This window comes from Aulostomus chinensis, chromosome 18, assembly GCF_037954235.1.
Source record: "Aulostomus chinensis isolate RoL2024-O1b breed Wild chromosome 18, RoL_Achi_v1.0, whole genome shotgun sequence".
NCBI classification, from domain to species: domain Eukaryota; kingdom Metazoa; phylum Chordata; class Actinopteri; order Syngnathiformes; family Aulostomidae; genus Aulostomus; species Aulostomus chinensis.
The window spans coordinates 11,738,555-11,756,007 of NC_141337.1; the positions used below are offsets into that span (position 1 = coordinate 11,738,555).

Sequence of the window (17,453 nt, forward strand, 5' to 3'; positions counted from 1 at the left end):
GCATGGACCGCAGGAAACTGCTTTTTTTTAAACGCACCGACGCGCGTTTCCTTTCCGTGTTTTCTAATTAACCCCCCCCCCCCCTTAAATTAGGCAAGTTATTGTGGATGACATTTGCAGAGTGATGGGTTGAAGGTGATGCAGATAAGTCGTGATCTGGAGGAAAGACGTAGAGCGAACGGGCGGCTGAAGGTTGCCACAGGTAAACTGAGGGCTTCCACTGCGACACCGCTGTGTGTCAAATTGGTGCCAGTTGAGCCCAGAGGACCTGGCACTGGTCTAACGATGTGTGTGTGCGTGTGTGACCTATATTTTCTCGGCGCTTTTAGCAGATCGAAATGAAGCCTCCCTGTAGAAGTGCACTGCTGCGTTACTTAAGCGTTACACAAACCACCTCAGAGTACTTTTCCTTCCAGTTTGAAGTAGTCCAATTGAAAAGTGACCCCCCACACCCATTCCCACCAAAAAAAGAGGTTTTACTCCATCATCTGTCGTGTGCAGTTTTGATTGACGTGTTTCTTTATCTGTTATTGTAGTTGATGTTTAGAAATGGAGGGGAAAAAAGATGCGAGAAAGTTTCCATTCTGTTGCTTTGATTCGTCTGTGACCTTGATATCTTCACGTTTTACAACACACTCACTGTTTTCAAAGACAGCGCGGCGCGCACACACACGCACACAAACATCCTCTGTAACTGTCAAGTCTCAAACAATTGTCTAAACAATTTCCTGTGCATTGAGTGCGTCATTCATTGCCAATTCAAAGTTAATTTTTCTCCCATGTGAATTATATATATATATATATATATATATATATATATATATATATATATATATATATATATATATATATATATGAGTCACATGTGGTGTGAGAGTGATTTATTTGAATTCCCCACATCTCCCCTCCTGCAGTCCAGAACGCACGGGATAAACCCCAACCTCTGTGCAAGGTCTCCACCCCCCTCCACCACCACCCCCCACCCCTTGCTGACGTCAGGAGCTGAAGCTATTGCACGACTGGAGCTGCTCGTAGCCGCACTACTGTGAATATCTCTGTGCTCATTGCCAGCACTGTGGAGTGTGTAGAGGAGGGAGGAGAGAGAGAGGGAGAGGGAGAGAGAGAGAGAGAGAGCGGGGGAGAGGTGGAGGGAATACAGTTGGATTCGGATACAACTGGAAAACTACCAAGCGCGCACTGCACGCACCGAGTGGACAGCACATCGACAGTGTAGCCAGCATTTCACCCACTCCTCGTCGCCTGAGATCGGATTCCGGCGATAATGGAGCTCCCTGCCGCCGGAGAGCACGTCTTTGCGGTGGAGGGTATCGAGAAGAAGCGCATCCGTAAGGTAACTCGAGGAAGAACACTTGCACACACAAAAAAACCCGCTCCAGGCGTACAAATATTAACGCATTATCACCATAAAAAAACAACAAAAAACCGTCTACTTCTTCTCCACCATCATAGGGTAAGATCGAGTACCTGGTCAAGTGGCGGGGATGGTCTCCTAAGTAAGTCTTCATGCAATCCTTTCTAGAATGTATTAGAACCACTGCAGGGTTAAGATTTTGCAAGTCAAAATGCCGTTGATCAAGGGCGAGCGCGCACAGCTTATTTGTGTGTATGTGTGTGTGTGTGGGGGGGGGGGATACTGTTTGTGTGTGTATAGAGAGCGCGGTCGGTGTGTGTTTCAGCGAGTGTATCCGCGGATGCCTTCACTAATTTATGCGAGGGAAGGGGGTAGGCACAGCCATGTAATCCCGTTTTAATTATTTCTGCTCTGCCAACGAATTTACGAGACACTGGTGCTAAAATGGCCGACAATGTCGGAGAGAATATATCCAGGCAGTTGGAGGTCCTCATTCTGCAGCGGGATTGTGAATGTATAGTTGTTATTCCACTAGTGTTTCAAATCGGGGGAGAAAAAATTGCAGCCCTCTTCCCCAAATTTGGATGTGAGATTGATGGACCCTTACCTGTGCAGCGCACGCAGGCTGCACATGTGTCAGCTAATAAAAGCCTCTGTGTGATGGCTCCGTGACAGCTGTTCGCTCCTCTCTGCAGATACAACACATGGGAACCAGAGGAAAACATCCTGGACCCGCGCCTCCTCGTCGCGTTTCAACACAGGTGAGAGATGTGGACTTCGGTCGAGGCCGCGCAGCCTCCAGTTCAGCCTTGACCTTATATGGGTATGGGAGGAGGGGCACACCAATTACTCTATCCCCCCACCCCACCCCCCTCCCCAGGACTGTATCCTGGGAAAAGAGCTGGCGATGTGCTAGGAGAATTCCTGAATGGTGGATGTAGGTCTTTCAGAGACGTGTAAGAAATGATCATCTGGTGAGATGATTTCACAGGGTCACAACAACAACACAAGATGACCCACTTTCTGGAGGCTCCGTCTGGTTGCAAATGATTCACAGCTCTGCACCAGAAACCTTTTTGGGTGAAAGACCTGCCGATTCCCATCTCTGTAGCTGCCGACTTCATTTTCCACCACAGCCTTTTTACTATTTGTTGTTGGAGTAATAAAAAAAAGTGCCTCAGAGGGCAACCTAGTCTCTGGGTCAGGAGAAAATTGTAGCCATGATCAGCATTTAAAATAACCATGAAATGTCAGTCAGAGATGAGAGAATGTCAATGAATACAAACGCCGCTTTCATATTAGCATCACAGCGGCGTGCTCAGCACATCATCTCAGGGCTCCTGGACCCATGAGGCCTGTAAGGTATAGTCCCTTTGAGGGCCACTGGGGCCACTCATGGGACCAAGCAATGACATGATGACTGAGGAAAGGAATCTGCATTTGTAAAAAGGCTAATTGACTCACAAACACACACACACATAAACACACATAAACACACATACACAGTACTCTGCATCCTTTGCAGTGTATCACTCTCATATTCCCCCCACCGCCCGATTGCCTGTGTGTCTCAGTGTGGATGGTCATGGAGGGCTGCCTCTACCACTGCTGTGTGTGTGGATTCCTCTCTGCTCCCAGAGGATGGGGGAGGGGATCCGACAAGGGAGCCTGTAATTGCCAAATCTTCTGTGAATAGGGGGGTCACCCCCGTTGGTTGCAGTTTGAAATCGCACGCATTACAGCATCAAGACTGTTTATTGTGGCAATTTTCTGGCAGCCTTGATAGTTTTAACATCTGTATAGAGAGAGAGAGAGAGAAGGCCAACAATAGTGTGGGTTTACACACAACACACACGCCTGATGGGGCCTCAGCCGCTGCTGGTTATTTACGAGCTAGTGATGAGTCAAGGTTTATATCAGGGAGCTACTTACACCTTCACATCCGTCCTCTCCTTGACTTTCACTGCAAATCAACGGTTCCGAGATAACATCTGACGTTTTTCCGGCTAAGGTTTTAACATCTGCCCGCTTTTAGAAAACGGAATGAATCCCAGAATTTCACATTTTTTTCCCGTTTTCATCCTTCATTCATGACCTTAATCAGGAATTCAATATAAGAGCATAGAAAGGGGAACTGTGCAGGAGAGGGGATGTTTGAAAGATTCTCCCTGCAGTAGGCCTTAATTGAATTTCGCCAGGATAATGAGAATATGGAACAGGAAGATTATCATGGAGAACTATGCAAATAAGGACCATAATGCTTTGCAGTGGGGGTCACATGTGGGCATTCATTAGTTTTTCTGAATCATAATTCCACATTTGACCTTGAATCGGCGGAATAAAATTAAAGAGTAAACCAAGTGTCACACCTGTAATTGATGTATGTGATATAATGAGTTTCTAATTTGTCAAAGAGTCTGAAAATAACATGTTGTGTTTAGAAGGAAAATATGCTGCAATAAAGTGTAATTATCATCTTTTTGTCCCCCTCGCACACAGAGAAAGACAGGAGCAGTTGATGGGATATCGTAAACGAGGGCCCAAACCAAAACATCTTTTACTTCAGGTACTTTTTGTCATCTACAAATCATCATTAACTGCTTTTCAAAGCCTTTCTGTCAGGTTCTCTCAAGTGTTCTGTAAGAAGCCTGCAGAAGGGGAAGGTTCCTGTCAAGTATTTTATAGCTGCTGTCATTATGGTCATGGTTATTTATAGATTTCTTTTAGAGAGAGAGAGAGAGAGAGGGAGGGTGGACCTGAGTTCTAGAACTGGATGCTCTGCACACATCAGTCGGGGTTTGCCTCAGGTTATGTAAGAGATGCCTGAGTGCATTCTTTTATCTGAATGTTGATTGTTTACTTATGCTAAATAACTCTGCTGGCTGAACTGATTGTTTGAGGACATCGTCATAGCCCTTCCTGTTTTGCTCCTCTGTTCTTTTTAGACCAAGTAAACCTGTATCAGCAAAATGATTCATTCAAGTGTTTCAGTTCCCTTCTTGAAATGTTCCCTGATGCAACTACCGACACTTGCACCCCGTCATGTTTTTATCGTTTTGACTGCCAAAGAAAGCCAAATATATTTGGAAAGACTGATTGCTATGCAGTGTCACTCCTTAAGAGGCATAGCAGGAGTCACATGTGGCCAGGAATCACGGATGAAGCGTGACATGTCTGGTGGCACCTCTCTGACCCGAGGTCACAGCCAAAGCGTCTCGAGCGTTCCGCGGCAGTGCCCCTCTGACAGCTGGAGGGGTCAGTCTGTGTAGGAGGGAGAGGGATGCAAGGGAGGTTTCGTGCTGAATGCTGATTGGCTGTTTTAGCATCCGTAAGTTTCAGTTTAAGAATGCTGGTTTCAGGATTACAGCAACAGTGACTGACTAATGTACCATGAGGACAGTTGTATAATGTTTCTGGAGGAAATTTGACTCACTCTCCCCGGTGGTGTTGTGGGGACTGTCTCTGCTTGAATTTGGTGACAACATAAATACTGATTTTGAATAACACCTGACAGCATGTGATATACAAATGTGATCATTTAGTCCTTTTAAATCTGTGTGTCTTCTGGCCAAATAGAAGTGCGATGCAAAGTTGCCTCATAGAGGGTCATGCACACTGACTGCAACAGATGGCAGTCAGAGCGCATACTTGACAGCACTCTGTCACACTAACTTCTCATTTGGGAAGTCATGCACGCACCCCTCGTACATTCTCCAACCTCAAGGTGCCCCACAATGGTGCTTCCTCCAGCTCTGGGATCCCTTCATTCATCACTCTGGTCTTGACACCACAGTAGCGAAGGGAGAGTCCACGGTGTACAAAATATGTACATTTACTGCACAGTCATGAACACAGAAGCCAGGTTGCAAACTCAGCTGTAGTGACTGGACCTCGTCACATCCCCTCCTCAAGGCACGCCGCTATTTAGGCCTGATCTTTATTTGAATCAATGGATCAGACTTTGTTTTTCAAGTTGGCTTTATATGTCTTTGTTGTTAAGTTTGAAGTCTTCAATTGGTTGTATTTTTTCTTCACCTTTTAAGGTTCCGTCATTTGCCCGAAGATCAAGTATTCCTGCAGGTTTTGAGGAAACTTCCCAGGATGTAGAGGGTAGCCACAAATCCGATCCTGTCCAGGTCCAGCGCTCCCAGCCGCAGCAATACCAGCTAAACAGCAAGAAGCACCACCAGTACCAGCCCAGCAGCCAGGAGCTCCCAGCTGATCCCTTAACCAACGGCAAGAAGAAGTTCATCTACCAGCTCAACAGCAAGAAACACCACCATTACGAGCCTGACCCCAATATGTATGACGCTCAGGCTTCCAGGCTTAAAGAGGTGGTCAAAGTTCAGGAACCAGCCAGTAAACCAAATAACCCTGGCTGGAACCTACCTCTGGCTCTGCAGCAGAAATGGGTTCGTGACAAAGACACAGGCTGTTTGAGCAAAGTCAAAGAACTGGCAGTGGAGGTGAGGAAACCAGCTGTCAAAGACGCCGAGAGCGAACATGCGCTCAAGCCTAATCCTAAAGATGCAGCCCTCCCTAGCGCCGTTAGCAGCAAAATGAAGATAATCAAGAACAAAAACAAGAATGGACGTATTGTTATTGTCATGAGCAAATACATGGACAGTAGCAAGGTTCATGGAGCAAAGGGTAAACACGGGGAATCATCAAATGAAGAGAAACCCCAAAAAACATCAGAAAACAATCCAGCACATAGAACCAAAATGGTGGAGCAGTTACACCTGGAGAACGGTATCCCCAAAGAGATCTGTAACAGCAGTTCCCTTGCTGCGGCGGAACATCCCATTAAGTGTTCCCCAAAAGACAGAAACTTCTCTAAACCTTCGCCGAGCACAGCAGAGGAATACAACACTGAAGTTGCTCGGGGTCAGGCGGATTTACCCGATGACCTGCCCCTACAGCTTACCGCGAGCTCACCCCAAACGTCATGGGTTGTTGATGCGAACATCCCAACTCCTACAGCTATGGACCATATCAGGATTCCTTCCTATCCCAACAACCGCAAGCGAAAACTGTCAGATCCTTTGGAGGAGCGGAGCGTTACGTTCCTTTCTTCCAGAAGCCTCAGTGTTCCGAGCACTGTGGTCACTCCCCCACAGGACAAACCTATGGACCTACACTGTAGTGGACCACGCCGCAGCAGTACATGTACATATGATACTCTGGACTCTGGCAGCCAAGAGGAACCAATGGACCTGAGCTGCCCAAAGACTAAGAAGCAGGCGGAGCCAGAACCTGCTGTCAATGACACACCCAGCGTGCTCGCGGACACACAGAAGTCTAAAGAAGCACCTATTAAAAAAATCTCCCCTTTTATGGGAAACATCATCATCACTGACATCACAACAAACAGTCTCACTGTCACCTTCAAGGAATATGTTTCTTTCTAAGACTGATGTTTATATGTGCATATGTAAAAAACAACAACAAAGATTTTGTATATATGGAAATTTATAATTTATAATTCAAATTCAATATGTTTCTTATAATGTTTTATACTGTAACTCCTCTGTAACGTTGTAGCCAAGAAAGTGCCCTCGAGGATTTGAGTGAATGCTTTCAAGTGGATGTATTTCCACTAAAAAAATCAGTTTATATGTCATAATGGGAGACTTTACTGTTGTTTCATACCTGTACCAAACTTATAACCTGAGATGTATGAAGGTTTATACATATTTTGTATTAATAATATGACTTATTTTGGTCCTAATATACAGAGGAGAGGAACTTGTTGAGTCTATAGTGATCGAAGATCAAATCAAAAGCACTTAATGACATTTGCATATGTTGATTATTGTCATGTACTTTCATTAATTAATGCTGCTGCTCTCTTTAAGTCTTATTTCATAGATTTTTACTTCTGATGGATGCCCTCAGCCTGAGTTGATGTGTTTTGTTCAGTGTTGGGTTATTTCTTGTGTGTGTGGCTTGTTTAAATCAAATGAGTATCCATGTCATGCAAATGTAAAACAAAACAACAACAAAAAAAACGACATCTGCAGCCTGAACTGAGCATACACTTCAGCTGTATGTACAACTTTAAAGGAACATGGCAACTTTTTGGCAAATACACTTATTGTCCGTCCACTCTAGAGTTAGACAGGAAGATAGAAACCCTTCTCTCCTCCATGCTAGCAGTCGGATTCTTAGGCCCGCAGAGATCTGCTGACCGCTAGTTAGCTTAGCACAAGGAATTAAAACTAATCAAATGAATAATTAGCAGTATCTTGGTTTGTCCAGAGATTATCTTCCTCATCCTGTCTTCCTAGATCATTCATGATTGACAGTAACAGTCGCTCTTCTATGCTCTAGTCATACTTTTTGTTTTGATGGTGGAAGTTACAACACGGCTCTTCGAGGTGCTACATCAAATCACTGCGCCCAGTCAGGAAAGTAGTTCTGTTTAAGTGTCCGATTCTGAGATAGTGATGTAATTTTGATTCTTTTTTTTTTATGTCATCATGAATTGAGGATTAAGAAAATGATGTCATTAACCCCGGATGTGTTGATGCACACAGAGACTGAGGCATGCTAACAGTTCACACTCACTACCACTCATTGTGCTAAGCTAACTAGCATCTCTGTGGGTTTCAGCTCCCTTCTTGCACATGCAGGTCGGAGAAGGGTATCTATCTTTTTGTCTTGCTCTGGGGAAGACGGCAGGTTTCTTGAAAGCGATGTCTCAGCATCTTTTTGTCAGCTTTCTGTCTTCTATCAAAGCCCCAAGTTGATAATGTTGCTGCCCCTGATCTGTTGTTGTATTGCACTCTCTAATCAACATTTAGCAAATGTTTAAGGAAGAAAATGTGACATGTACATACACAAAGGTCAGCCACCATTAAGAAAATGATGTCATTTATCAAACTTGCCGTTAAGATGACATATTGATGCTTACCACAAAGAAGTTGTGATTTATAACCTTATTGCTGGATAATATCTACACTGGTTCTCTGATTCATCTCAATCTGCTATTCAACCTTCTTATTATGACCCCCATTGTGACTGCTGTTTGTTTAAGAAAAACCAACAACTACAAATGTGAGTTGCAATGCTGGCTTGACACACAGAGGGATGCAATCCAATGAGCTGATTTGTTCATGCTGCTGAAAAAATTAGAAATGTCCAAGCTTGTTGGATGTAACCCACATGTGAGTCTAAATCGCCCTCTACGCACATTTAATGCAAAAGAAGTGGGAGTGCTAAAATTCTATGATGATGAAACTGAAGAGTGCATATTTATTGACATCTGATTTGTTTGTAATGAGGTGTTCCTCCACATAAGAAGCTGCAAGTGATTCCATTGAACAGGTAGTCTTTTATTAAAATGAGTCTGTTTATTACGTCTTGCTTTAGTTTGTTCTTTTTTTTTTTTTTCTTGCACTTGGTTCAAAGTCACTATGATTGTCATAAAATATCTTCTGCCAGGAGTTGGTTATTGGATGGTTTCACAATAAAGAAAGAGAAATTTCTTCCTAATCTTGTTTTTTTTCCCCCTCTGTTGATCTTTTAGTGTTTCTTTTGGGTACCTCTCTATTCATTTTCTGGGTTTATTCTCCTATTTCTTTTATCTATTTCTTTATCTCGGTCAGTGTGGTTCTTCGGAGATTCATTGTTCAACCATTGATCTTTGCTCATGAAGAGAAACAATTCCAGAAACTTGGTTGTAAACCAGGAATAGAAAAACAGATCATGTTGCATAATCACAAGTGATCATGCACAAAGGGCTCTCTGTATTGCATAACTGCGCTGGTCACTTGTGTTATTAGAACTTTAGCCATGTATTATTTTTCTATAGCGAGCTCGACCCCAAGCAGGAATGTAAACATACAACACACTGAAGGACGGCAGGGGAAGCCGTTACGTAAGTCTTATATTCTATCAAGAAGAAAGGCTTTATGGCTGCTAGGTATTTGGCCACTATTGAGTTTAAGAGTCCTTTGTGTGTGTGTGTGTGTGTGTGTGTGTGTGTGTGTGTGTGTGTTTTCGTGTGTTTTCGTGTGGCAAAGTACAATGTAACAGGGAGGGGCAGCAATCCAGTGACATTTAAAACATTCCGTGTTGACTCCATTAGCAGAGTTCATAAAAAAACAGATTTGTTTCTCACCATGACACAGCAGTTCTTTTTTTACATAATTTTCATAGAGCAAAATACAAAATCACTCTCACACTCACACACTCACACACACACACATGAAATGTTGTGATAGTACATTTGTGTGGCAGGAGTGATTGAGCAAATCATGACCTTTGGCTGACATCATCCAGCTTTCATGAGGTTAGCTTTGACATTGATAGGCTGATAGAAAAAATGAACTCTTAAGGTTTTGAAGGATGGAAAGCCAAGTGTGTGTGTGTGTGTGTGTGCGTGCGTGTGTGTGTGTGTGTGTGTGTGTGTGTGTGTGTGTGTGTGTGTGTGTTGACAGAGGACCTAAGGTGCAGGCCATCTTTATATAGGACAGTCATTCAGTGGAGGCCACAGTTTGCAAACTTTTTGCACGTAAACGTCTCACTCTGAACCTGCAATCTTGGTTTTGGCATATTTAATGTAATTTCTCTGAAAATAACAAACAGAAAACAAGAATAAAAAAAGATTTCCAAATCGTAAAACACGTGCAGCTGAACCACACACCTGTTTTCACTCATCTTCATTCCCTCTATCACAGTTGTCACCAGTCATTTTCTCTCCTCGTTAGACTTGTTTGACTGGAATAATCCATCTGAAGTGACAAATTTACGTCACACGATAGGAGTATATATTCCAACAATTCTTTATTCGAAACTGAATTGACGAATAAAAAGGACATAGGTTTCTTGGATTGTAAAACCGATACATCCATGAAGCCCACCTCAAACACACGCACGCACACACGCACACACACACTGAAACAGGCCTCTCGCAGCCAGACATGCATCGCTATACTGAAATATGGTTGATATTTATAGACCAAGTGTGGTGTTTCACATTTCCTCTTTATCGTCCCACCCAGCGGCCTGTGCACTCTTAGGTTCTACCTGCCAGGCCTGTGCAGAAAATCATAGAATATCATTCAAACCTTGTAGAGGCTTCTATATTCTGCTCCAAAAGTTGATGTTTCCTCCCCAGATTCACAAAACGGTGGACATTTTTCATTCGTTTGTCTTGAAAATGCTTTTAAAAAAACAAAAACAAAAACAATAAATAAAGTAGAATAAAACAAAGCCTGATTACAATCTTAAAACCTGATGCTGCACGAGAAAGGACGTGCGGTAAAGGATGCTTTCTAATTGTTAAAGTGTGCTGAAATACGACAACGCTGGTTAGTTCGAGCCACACTGCAGCTTCTGCGGTTTTGTGTCTGAAGCACCTACAGCAGAAAATGTCGCCCGGTAAGTAGGACAGTGAGCAGCGAGCGGCAGTTGCCCAGAAACCAGAGAGCCAATAATGCGCTCTCTCTCTCTCTCTCTCGCTCTCTTACACACACACATACACACACACATACACGCGCACACACGCACAGCAGCAGCAGCAGTTCTGTTTATTCATGTTCGTCTGTCGCCATTGCGGCTCGGCGCTGCTTCGCGCACTTCTCCTCCACTCGCAGCCAAATATGGAGACCCGCAGCGACAAGCGGGGTGTGCGAGCCTGGCTGCTCTCGGTCGTCTCTTCAGCCTGAACCGCGAAGGGCTGGAGAGCCATTATAGATCCGACAGGAAATGTCGGTCTACTATGACTATCAAAATGGTGGTTCATATTTCGACGGCAGCAGCTACAACGCATCTTTTGTCCGCGGCGCGCCCGCCTTTGTCTGCGCCGCGGCGGGGAGAGTGTAAACTGACAGACAGCAGCAGATAGATCAGCCTATCATTTATTATCTTTAACACGGCGGAGGAAAAGACGCCTCCGGAGGAAGTGCTGGTTTCCTCTCTGCGCTTACATGATGCGCCGCTCTCCTTTTTTGCATTCTCAGTATGATTTACCGTCAAATAATAAAGCTTGTAAACATAATCAATACAAACATTCGAACCTCTGCGTTGGGCCATTTCACCTCGCAGGTGGGGAGCGCAGCTCAAGAGACAAAAATAGGGCAACTTCTTGCGGAAATTTCCCTCTAATAAAAAATCATTCCGGGGTGACTTTCGCGTGAAGGAATGACGCAATAATTCTTAAAATGTCACTTTAAAAAAAATGTTGTTGTTGTTGCACGCGCCTGTTAAGTCTTCAACTTATTTTTCAGTCCGCCAGGCTCAGGAGCCTGTAAAGGAAATTACCGGCCAGCACTTCATGAATAAGGTGATGGAGGTTGGCTGTTCACTGATGATAACTGGACTCGATTTTTTTTTTAAATTGAGTGAATAAACTACATCCCAGGTGTGCGAAGGCTGCATTTATCATCTTACACAAACTGGAAATAAAACAACAACTGATATCAAGAAAAAGTACAAATCTAAAACTGCGTGTGCGCGGACCGCCGCCTTTCAAACATTGTAGATAAATCAATTCAGCTTGGAATCGCTGGCAGTATATATATATATATATTTTTTTTGCTTGATTTTTCTTCCAGGTGTGGGCATTTTTTTTTGTTGCTGTCGTTTGTTCTTTTATTTTAACTGAAAGGCTGAGAAATGCTCGAAGAAAACTCGAGCAGGACGTTGTTCTCCTTTCTGTTTCTCCGGGATTAACACGCAACAGTCCGTTATCATCACCTCGCCATCAGCACCAACACAGTTTTTATTATATCATAGTGGAAGATAATAATAACAATAATAATAATAATAATAATAACAATAATAATAATAATAACAACAATAATAATAAAAATAAAATAAAAAACACGTTTGTATTAATTTACTTATTCTTGTAATTCGTTTTGGTTTTTCTTACAAAAAGCCAAGGCAAAGAAAATCAAAACACATAATAAAAATGAAAATAATGCTACATTTAAACGTCATTGCATGATAATAACAGGCCCATTGATATAGAATATAAAATTGCTGGGAATAATCGTCGTTCTTTATGATTCTGTGATAAGATTTACATGAAACGAGGCACATTTCTGTCTACGGATGAACACGTGTTTTAGTTGGACTGGATTAAGTGAATATAGTTCCTCATTATATGTTGCTGGTTAATTTTCTGTAACCAGAGATTATTGGCCTTGGCTTTATTTAATAATCACACTTGAGCAACACGCTTGAATCAGTCGACAAGGACATTTCCTTTGATTCCCAGCCCACACTTTACATTTTCTCCACAGTGAAATATTAGAATATCATTTTAAAACATTAAATCCTTCTTATTAGTTCTGAGTTAAATCAGTTGCAAGCTTTCACCGCGTCTGGTAGTTCGAGCCTGTTCGGTAATAAACGGCAGCATCTGGATTCATGTTTATAATTCATGTTAAAACACAATCTATCCAGATTGAAAATAATTTTTTTAAAACGTGTCACTTTTTTCCCCTCCCTCCTCTTCGCGCTCCGTTATCAACGCAACCTTTGTGTGGCGAGGACGTTTGTACAGGCAGAGGGAGATTGCGGGTCCTTTCACCGACAGACGCTACGTGCGTCAAAACTTGATTTCATGCGCAAGTCAAGCGGCGGATCTTGAGGCATTTTTTTCCCTTTTATCATTTGCATCGTGAACTGAGACGTGAAAATCCGTTGTCACAGGTTTTTTTCCCCTCCAAATTCTTGTATGTAATCAGCCACAAAACTCCAATCCGGTCAGGGAGAGTCAGAAGTCAGAGCAGCTGACGTATTTCACGTCACACCTTAATAACGAAACTGGTCATCAAGCTCTTGAGAGTTTATTCATGTGGGACATTTGAATTTATTGCATCGTTATTATTGTTATTGTTATTGTTATTATTATTGTTATTATTATTATTACTATTACTTATACAGTATTCATCATTTTAAAACTCATGTTGGCTTTTATAAAGTTTTAAGTCCGTGGGCGTGAATGAGAAGCTTTTTGCTCAACAAGTCTTTGTGTCTTCCACTATTTCATCGGTTAAATTACAGTAGAAGTAAATGATTGTGTCCTGTGCTGGGTCTGTGCGGACCCCTCAGGGGCCTTACAGGGTCCCTGGACCCGCTGTAGGAGCCTCTGACTGTGCTGGCTCTACTGTGCCAGACATTCCTGTACAGCAGCCAGAGCAGCGGGACTCCTCCCCTTCACTCAGAAACCCGGAGCACGTAGCAACAACTGAGCCAATGTGCTCCGCCGCGATCCGTCCGACCGACTGCGGTGCCTGGCAACAGAAAAAGACGTGATGACGTCCCCCCCAGATTGCGTATTATGGGATGTGCGGAATTAAACAACCCGAAGAGGACACGGGGAAGCCAAAAATAATAGTGTAGGCAGAAATAAACGAGGTGCATGGTGAATCATGGAGCTCTCCGCTGTCGGTGAGAGCGTCTTCGCAGCCGAGTCCATCATCAAACGGCGAATCAGACGGGTATTCGCAGCCTTTTCACCCTCACGCTGCGTCTCCACACCTATTACGCAACCATGTGTTCGTGCAGACGACAGACAACCCTCAGATAATAACCCGAATGTACTATGGATCTGTTTTGCAGGGTCGCTGGGAATATCTCGTGAAATGGAAGGGCTGGTCTCAGAAGTGAGTATTATTTCCGAGGCGGTGAAGGACAGCGCTCCATCCTGGCCGCTCGTATAACTGCACCAGCCCCGAGTGCCTTTATTCAGCTTGTGGATCGTTTTTATTCATATCATCGGCTCTGCGCGCCCTACAACAGCCAACCGTGTAACTGTTCGCTTGCATCGCATCCAGGGGCTGGTAAATATGCGAGGAAGAGCCCACCGGGGTGTGTTAAAAGTCCACAGTAGCTTTAGCAACGGCTGGGTTTATCATGCGTCATTGGCCGCTACGTCGTCTGCAAATACAGCGCGCGCACACACACACACACTCACACACACATAGAGCGAGAATGCCTTTATGAAAGTGTTGTGCCGCGCGTTTATTTATTTATTAATTTTCATATTTTTTTTGCTGGTGTGTACACGTGATCTACTTTTGATGAAGTGTCAAAAGATCTTCTCTTTCCGGTGTCGTGACAAAGGTACAGCACTTGGGAGCCGGAGGAAAACATTCTGGACGCACGTCTCTTCGCTGCCTTCGAGGAGAGGTGGGTTTGACAGCGCAGCACCAGGCCTCTGCACACGCACGCACGCACACACACACACACACACACACACACACACACACACACACAAACACACACACACACACACACACAAACCCGACATGGCACCACTTCAAGGAGGTAAAAAAGATGTTTGGTTCAGATTTGAACCTTTAAATGTTTCGTGTGGAACAACAAGTGTCAGCGGAGGCGGATCTTTTCGTTTATGATTTAAATAAACACGTTTCCACGTACGATTCAAGCGAAGTTGTCACAATTTTCAGCCAAAAGTTTGGTTTTTACTTTGAAAATATCATCGGATTTTTATCACGAACTAAATCGGAAACTGTTTTGTGTTTTTGGTGATTATTCATTTACCGCCTCACATTGATCAGGGAACGCGAAAGAGAGCTGTTTGGACCGAAAAAGAGGGGACCCAAGCCTGAGACATTTCTCCTGAAGGTTGGTGAATTGTTTCTCGCATATTTCCGTGATTAATTTTTGTACTTTCCTGAAACACAAATAGTGTCGATGATTAATAGTTTCCATATGACTGTAAGGGGAAATTATGGTCATAAAGTGTTAAACTGTGACGTGAACAGTCATGGTCTCGAGGTGTAAACCTAAAAAGAATTGACTGAATTTAATGACCTAAAGTTGGTATGGTTTTTATTTGAATCTTCCATTTTTATAAATCCGTCTATATCTGGATCCTTTAGGGCACTTTTTTTAATGTATAAAGCAGATTTAAAGATCTCCAACTGCTTGTCTTAAATTTTAAATTTCCTCCAGAGACTTGATATTTCCCTCAGTGGGAAGCCTCCTCACTTAAACCTCGCTTGCTTCTGTCCTCAGGCCAAAGCCAAAGCCAAAGAAAGGGCGTATGAATTTAGGAGAGAGACTCCCAGGGGGATCCAGGTTTCTTATCCCATCCCGGAGCCTGTCATAACACCAAGGGCCCGGGAGGGTTTACGCACTGTGGTTCCCACCATCTTCCCACCGAGCGCGGTCAACCGAGGAGAAAGTGTCCACATCCGACCACCAGAGCCAGAGAGAAGGCCAAGACCTGCTCCACCGGCCTCTGTCACGTACCAGGAGTCCGCCCGTTTCCCCAAAAAGAGGGGACGCAAACCCAAGTTGCATCTGCATTATGACAAAGATGATGACAGCAGCGCAGCAGAGCCGGACTCGAAACGGAGCAGGTTACTGGAGGAACCGGTTCAGCACGTCCTGGCTAAAGTGTCCCGACGTTTGCCTCATCATGGAGAGACGTCGGACCACAGCCTCATCCAGCTGACCAAACGGTTCCAGGAGGAGACCACGATCACGCCCAAGTCCAGGAGCGAGCACAGACACACGGGCCTGTCTTTCACCTGTGCTTTCCGTCCAGATGCGCGTAAAGGTGATCACCAGGGGGGTCACAGGACTAACTATCTGGCCGGGATGTCTCCTCCTCAACACGGCAAGCTGAAGCACTCTGCAAAACACCCGAGCCACCAGGTGAAGGAGTGCTGTCTGCCCCGAGAACAGCGTGCCACCGTGTCTATCCACGATCCATCCACGCCACCAGCCTCCTCCTGGACCCCCTGTTTCACCAACCTGGACACTGTGACCGTCACTGACGTCACCATGAACTTCCTGACAGTCACCATCCGAGAGAACAGCACGGACAAAGGCTTTTTCCGAGATAAAAGATGAGTACATGAGCACAGTAGAGGCTGAGACAAATGTAACTAACAAGCCTACTGATATACTCTATTTTTTACTATGTAACTTTCAAAAATGTGGAAAAACAAATATTTAATACTCTGTTGGAAAAATTAAAATATAAACTGTTTGGAGGGACTTTGACGTGCCTTTCTTTTTCCCTACCCCACTTTGATTAGATTTGCTTCATTCAGGCTAAATGAGTTGAAATCGTTTCTCCAGTCCTGTTTGCTTCAGTTAGGAAACTCTTCCAGGACCCCAACCCGTCCACGAGTGTTGGTTTGGTCCGCATTTTGAAAATGAAACGAATGAAGACTCTTTGTATCCATGTAAATGATCGAATTCATCAGTGTTCAGTATTACCTTCGCATATATTTCACGCTGGAGGCTTCAACAATAAAGGTTTACGAGAGGTAATGCTCAGAAATGTAGTTGAGCAATTTTGTTTTTTTAATTAATGTCAAACCGGGGACAAAAGATAAATCAGACATTTTTTTTCTGTTAGAATTCCGTCACCGTGTTAGTGACGGAAGGTGACATTTTCCTCTGTGACCCCGCCGGGCTCCTGAAGGCCTCACGTATACGGAGCCTTCAACTGAACAGAATGAATTTACTCTCACCTTGATAACAATCCTTAACATTTTAAGGAGGCTTTTTTAAACGCCGTCAAGCGAATATTTGGAGATCATGTGGAAAAGATAGAAACTTCATGTTCCATGTTTCGTCATAGTGACGCGTTTTTAAAACGCTCAGATTCCAGGGATGGAGTCCCACAGCACAGCCGGGCCTCCGCTTCTCCACACGCGTCATCTCGAGACTTTCATGGGTTAAATCCAGACAAGTTGACCAACCAGTTCAAAGTTTATTAAGATAATTTCTAGATAAACACCGAGGGTTCCATGTGCGGCCGCTTTTTTTCGTCTTCTCTCTCTCTCTCTCCCAAACTGTGACCCTCATGGCGCCAGCTGTTAATGACACGCTACACAAGCTGTCATTCAAGACGTTATCGTTCCAGGGAAGTCCAGTTTTTTATTGACTATGAGGACTGGCCGTGTTTTATGACATCACCTTTAAGCCTTAAAGATCCAGAGTGCACCGTGCCAATAAGAGGCCGCTCCTCTCGAGTCACAAAGCCTCCATTCATTTGACTTTGCTTTGTCTGTCTGGGTCACGGATCTACTGATTCTCCCGAAGGAACCGGTTTCTGACCACAGAACATTTATATTGT

General features: G+C 44.0%; 2 protein-coding genes across 2 annotated transcripts; both read left to right on the top strand.

The window, feature by feature from the left end:
* The first annotated feature begins 1,122 nt into the window (after window positions 1–1,122).
* cbx4 (chromobox homolog 4 (Pc class homolog, Drosophila)) lies at window positions 1,123–8,733 on the top strand. The gene is made up of 5 exons (XM_086185513.1): window positions 1,123–1,351; window positions 1,471–1,514; window positions 2,068–2,133; window positions 3,872–3,938; window positions 5,416–8,733. Exons 1-5 carry the CDS (start codon window positions 1,283–1,285, stop codon window positions 6,781–6,783), a joined length of 1,614 nt encoding a protein of 537 aa, XP_086041639.1. The 5' UTR covers window positions 1,123–1,282; the 3' UTR covers window positions 6,784–8,733.
* A 4,856-nt stretch (window positions 8,734–13,589) lies between these two features.
* cbx8a (chromobox homolog 8a (Pc class homolog, Drosophila)) lies at window positions 13,590–16,713 on the top strand. Its single transcript, XM_086184358.1, has 5 exons — window positions 13,590–13,830; window positions 13,952–13,995; window positions 14,456–14,521; window positions 14,914–14,980; window positions 15,374–16,713. Exons 1-5 carry the CDS (start codon window positions 13,762–13,764, stop codon window positions 16,214–16,216), a joined length of 1,089 nt encoding a protein of 362 aa, XP_086040484.1. The 5' UTR covers window positions 13,590–13,761; the 3' UTR covers window positions 16,217–16,713.
* The last annotated feature ends 740 nt before the right edge of the window (window positions 16,714–17,453 follow it).

Coding starts and splice junctions, on each gene's coding strand:
- cbx4 (XM_086185513.1), top strand. CDS start 1,283: ATGGAGCTCCCTGCCGCCGGAGAGCACGTCTTTGCGGTGGAGGGTATC. Junction 1,352..1,470: donor AGAAGAAGCGCATCCGTAAG/GTAACTCGAGGA, acceptor CCACCATCATAG/GGTAAGATCGAGTACCTGGT. Junction 2,134..3,871: donor CTCGTCGCGTTTCAACACAG/GTGAGAGATGTG, acceptor CCTCGCACACAG/AGAAAGACAGGAGCAGTTGA.
- cbx8a (XM_086184358.1), top strand. CDS start 13,762: ATGGAGCTCTCCGCTGTCGGTGAGAGCGTCTTCGCAGCCGAGTCCATC. Junction 13,996..14,455: donor TGGAAGGGCTGGTCTCAGAA/GTGAGTATTATT, acceptor GTCGTGACAAAG/GTACAGCACTTGGGAGCCGG. Junction 14,981..15,373: donor CTGAGACATTTCTCCTGAAG/GTTGGTGAATTG, acceptor TTCTGTCCTCAG/GCCAAAGCCAAAGCCAAAGA.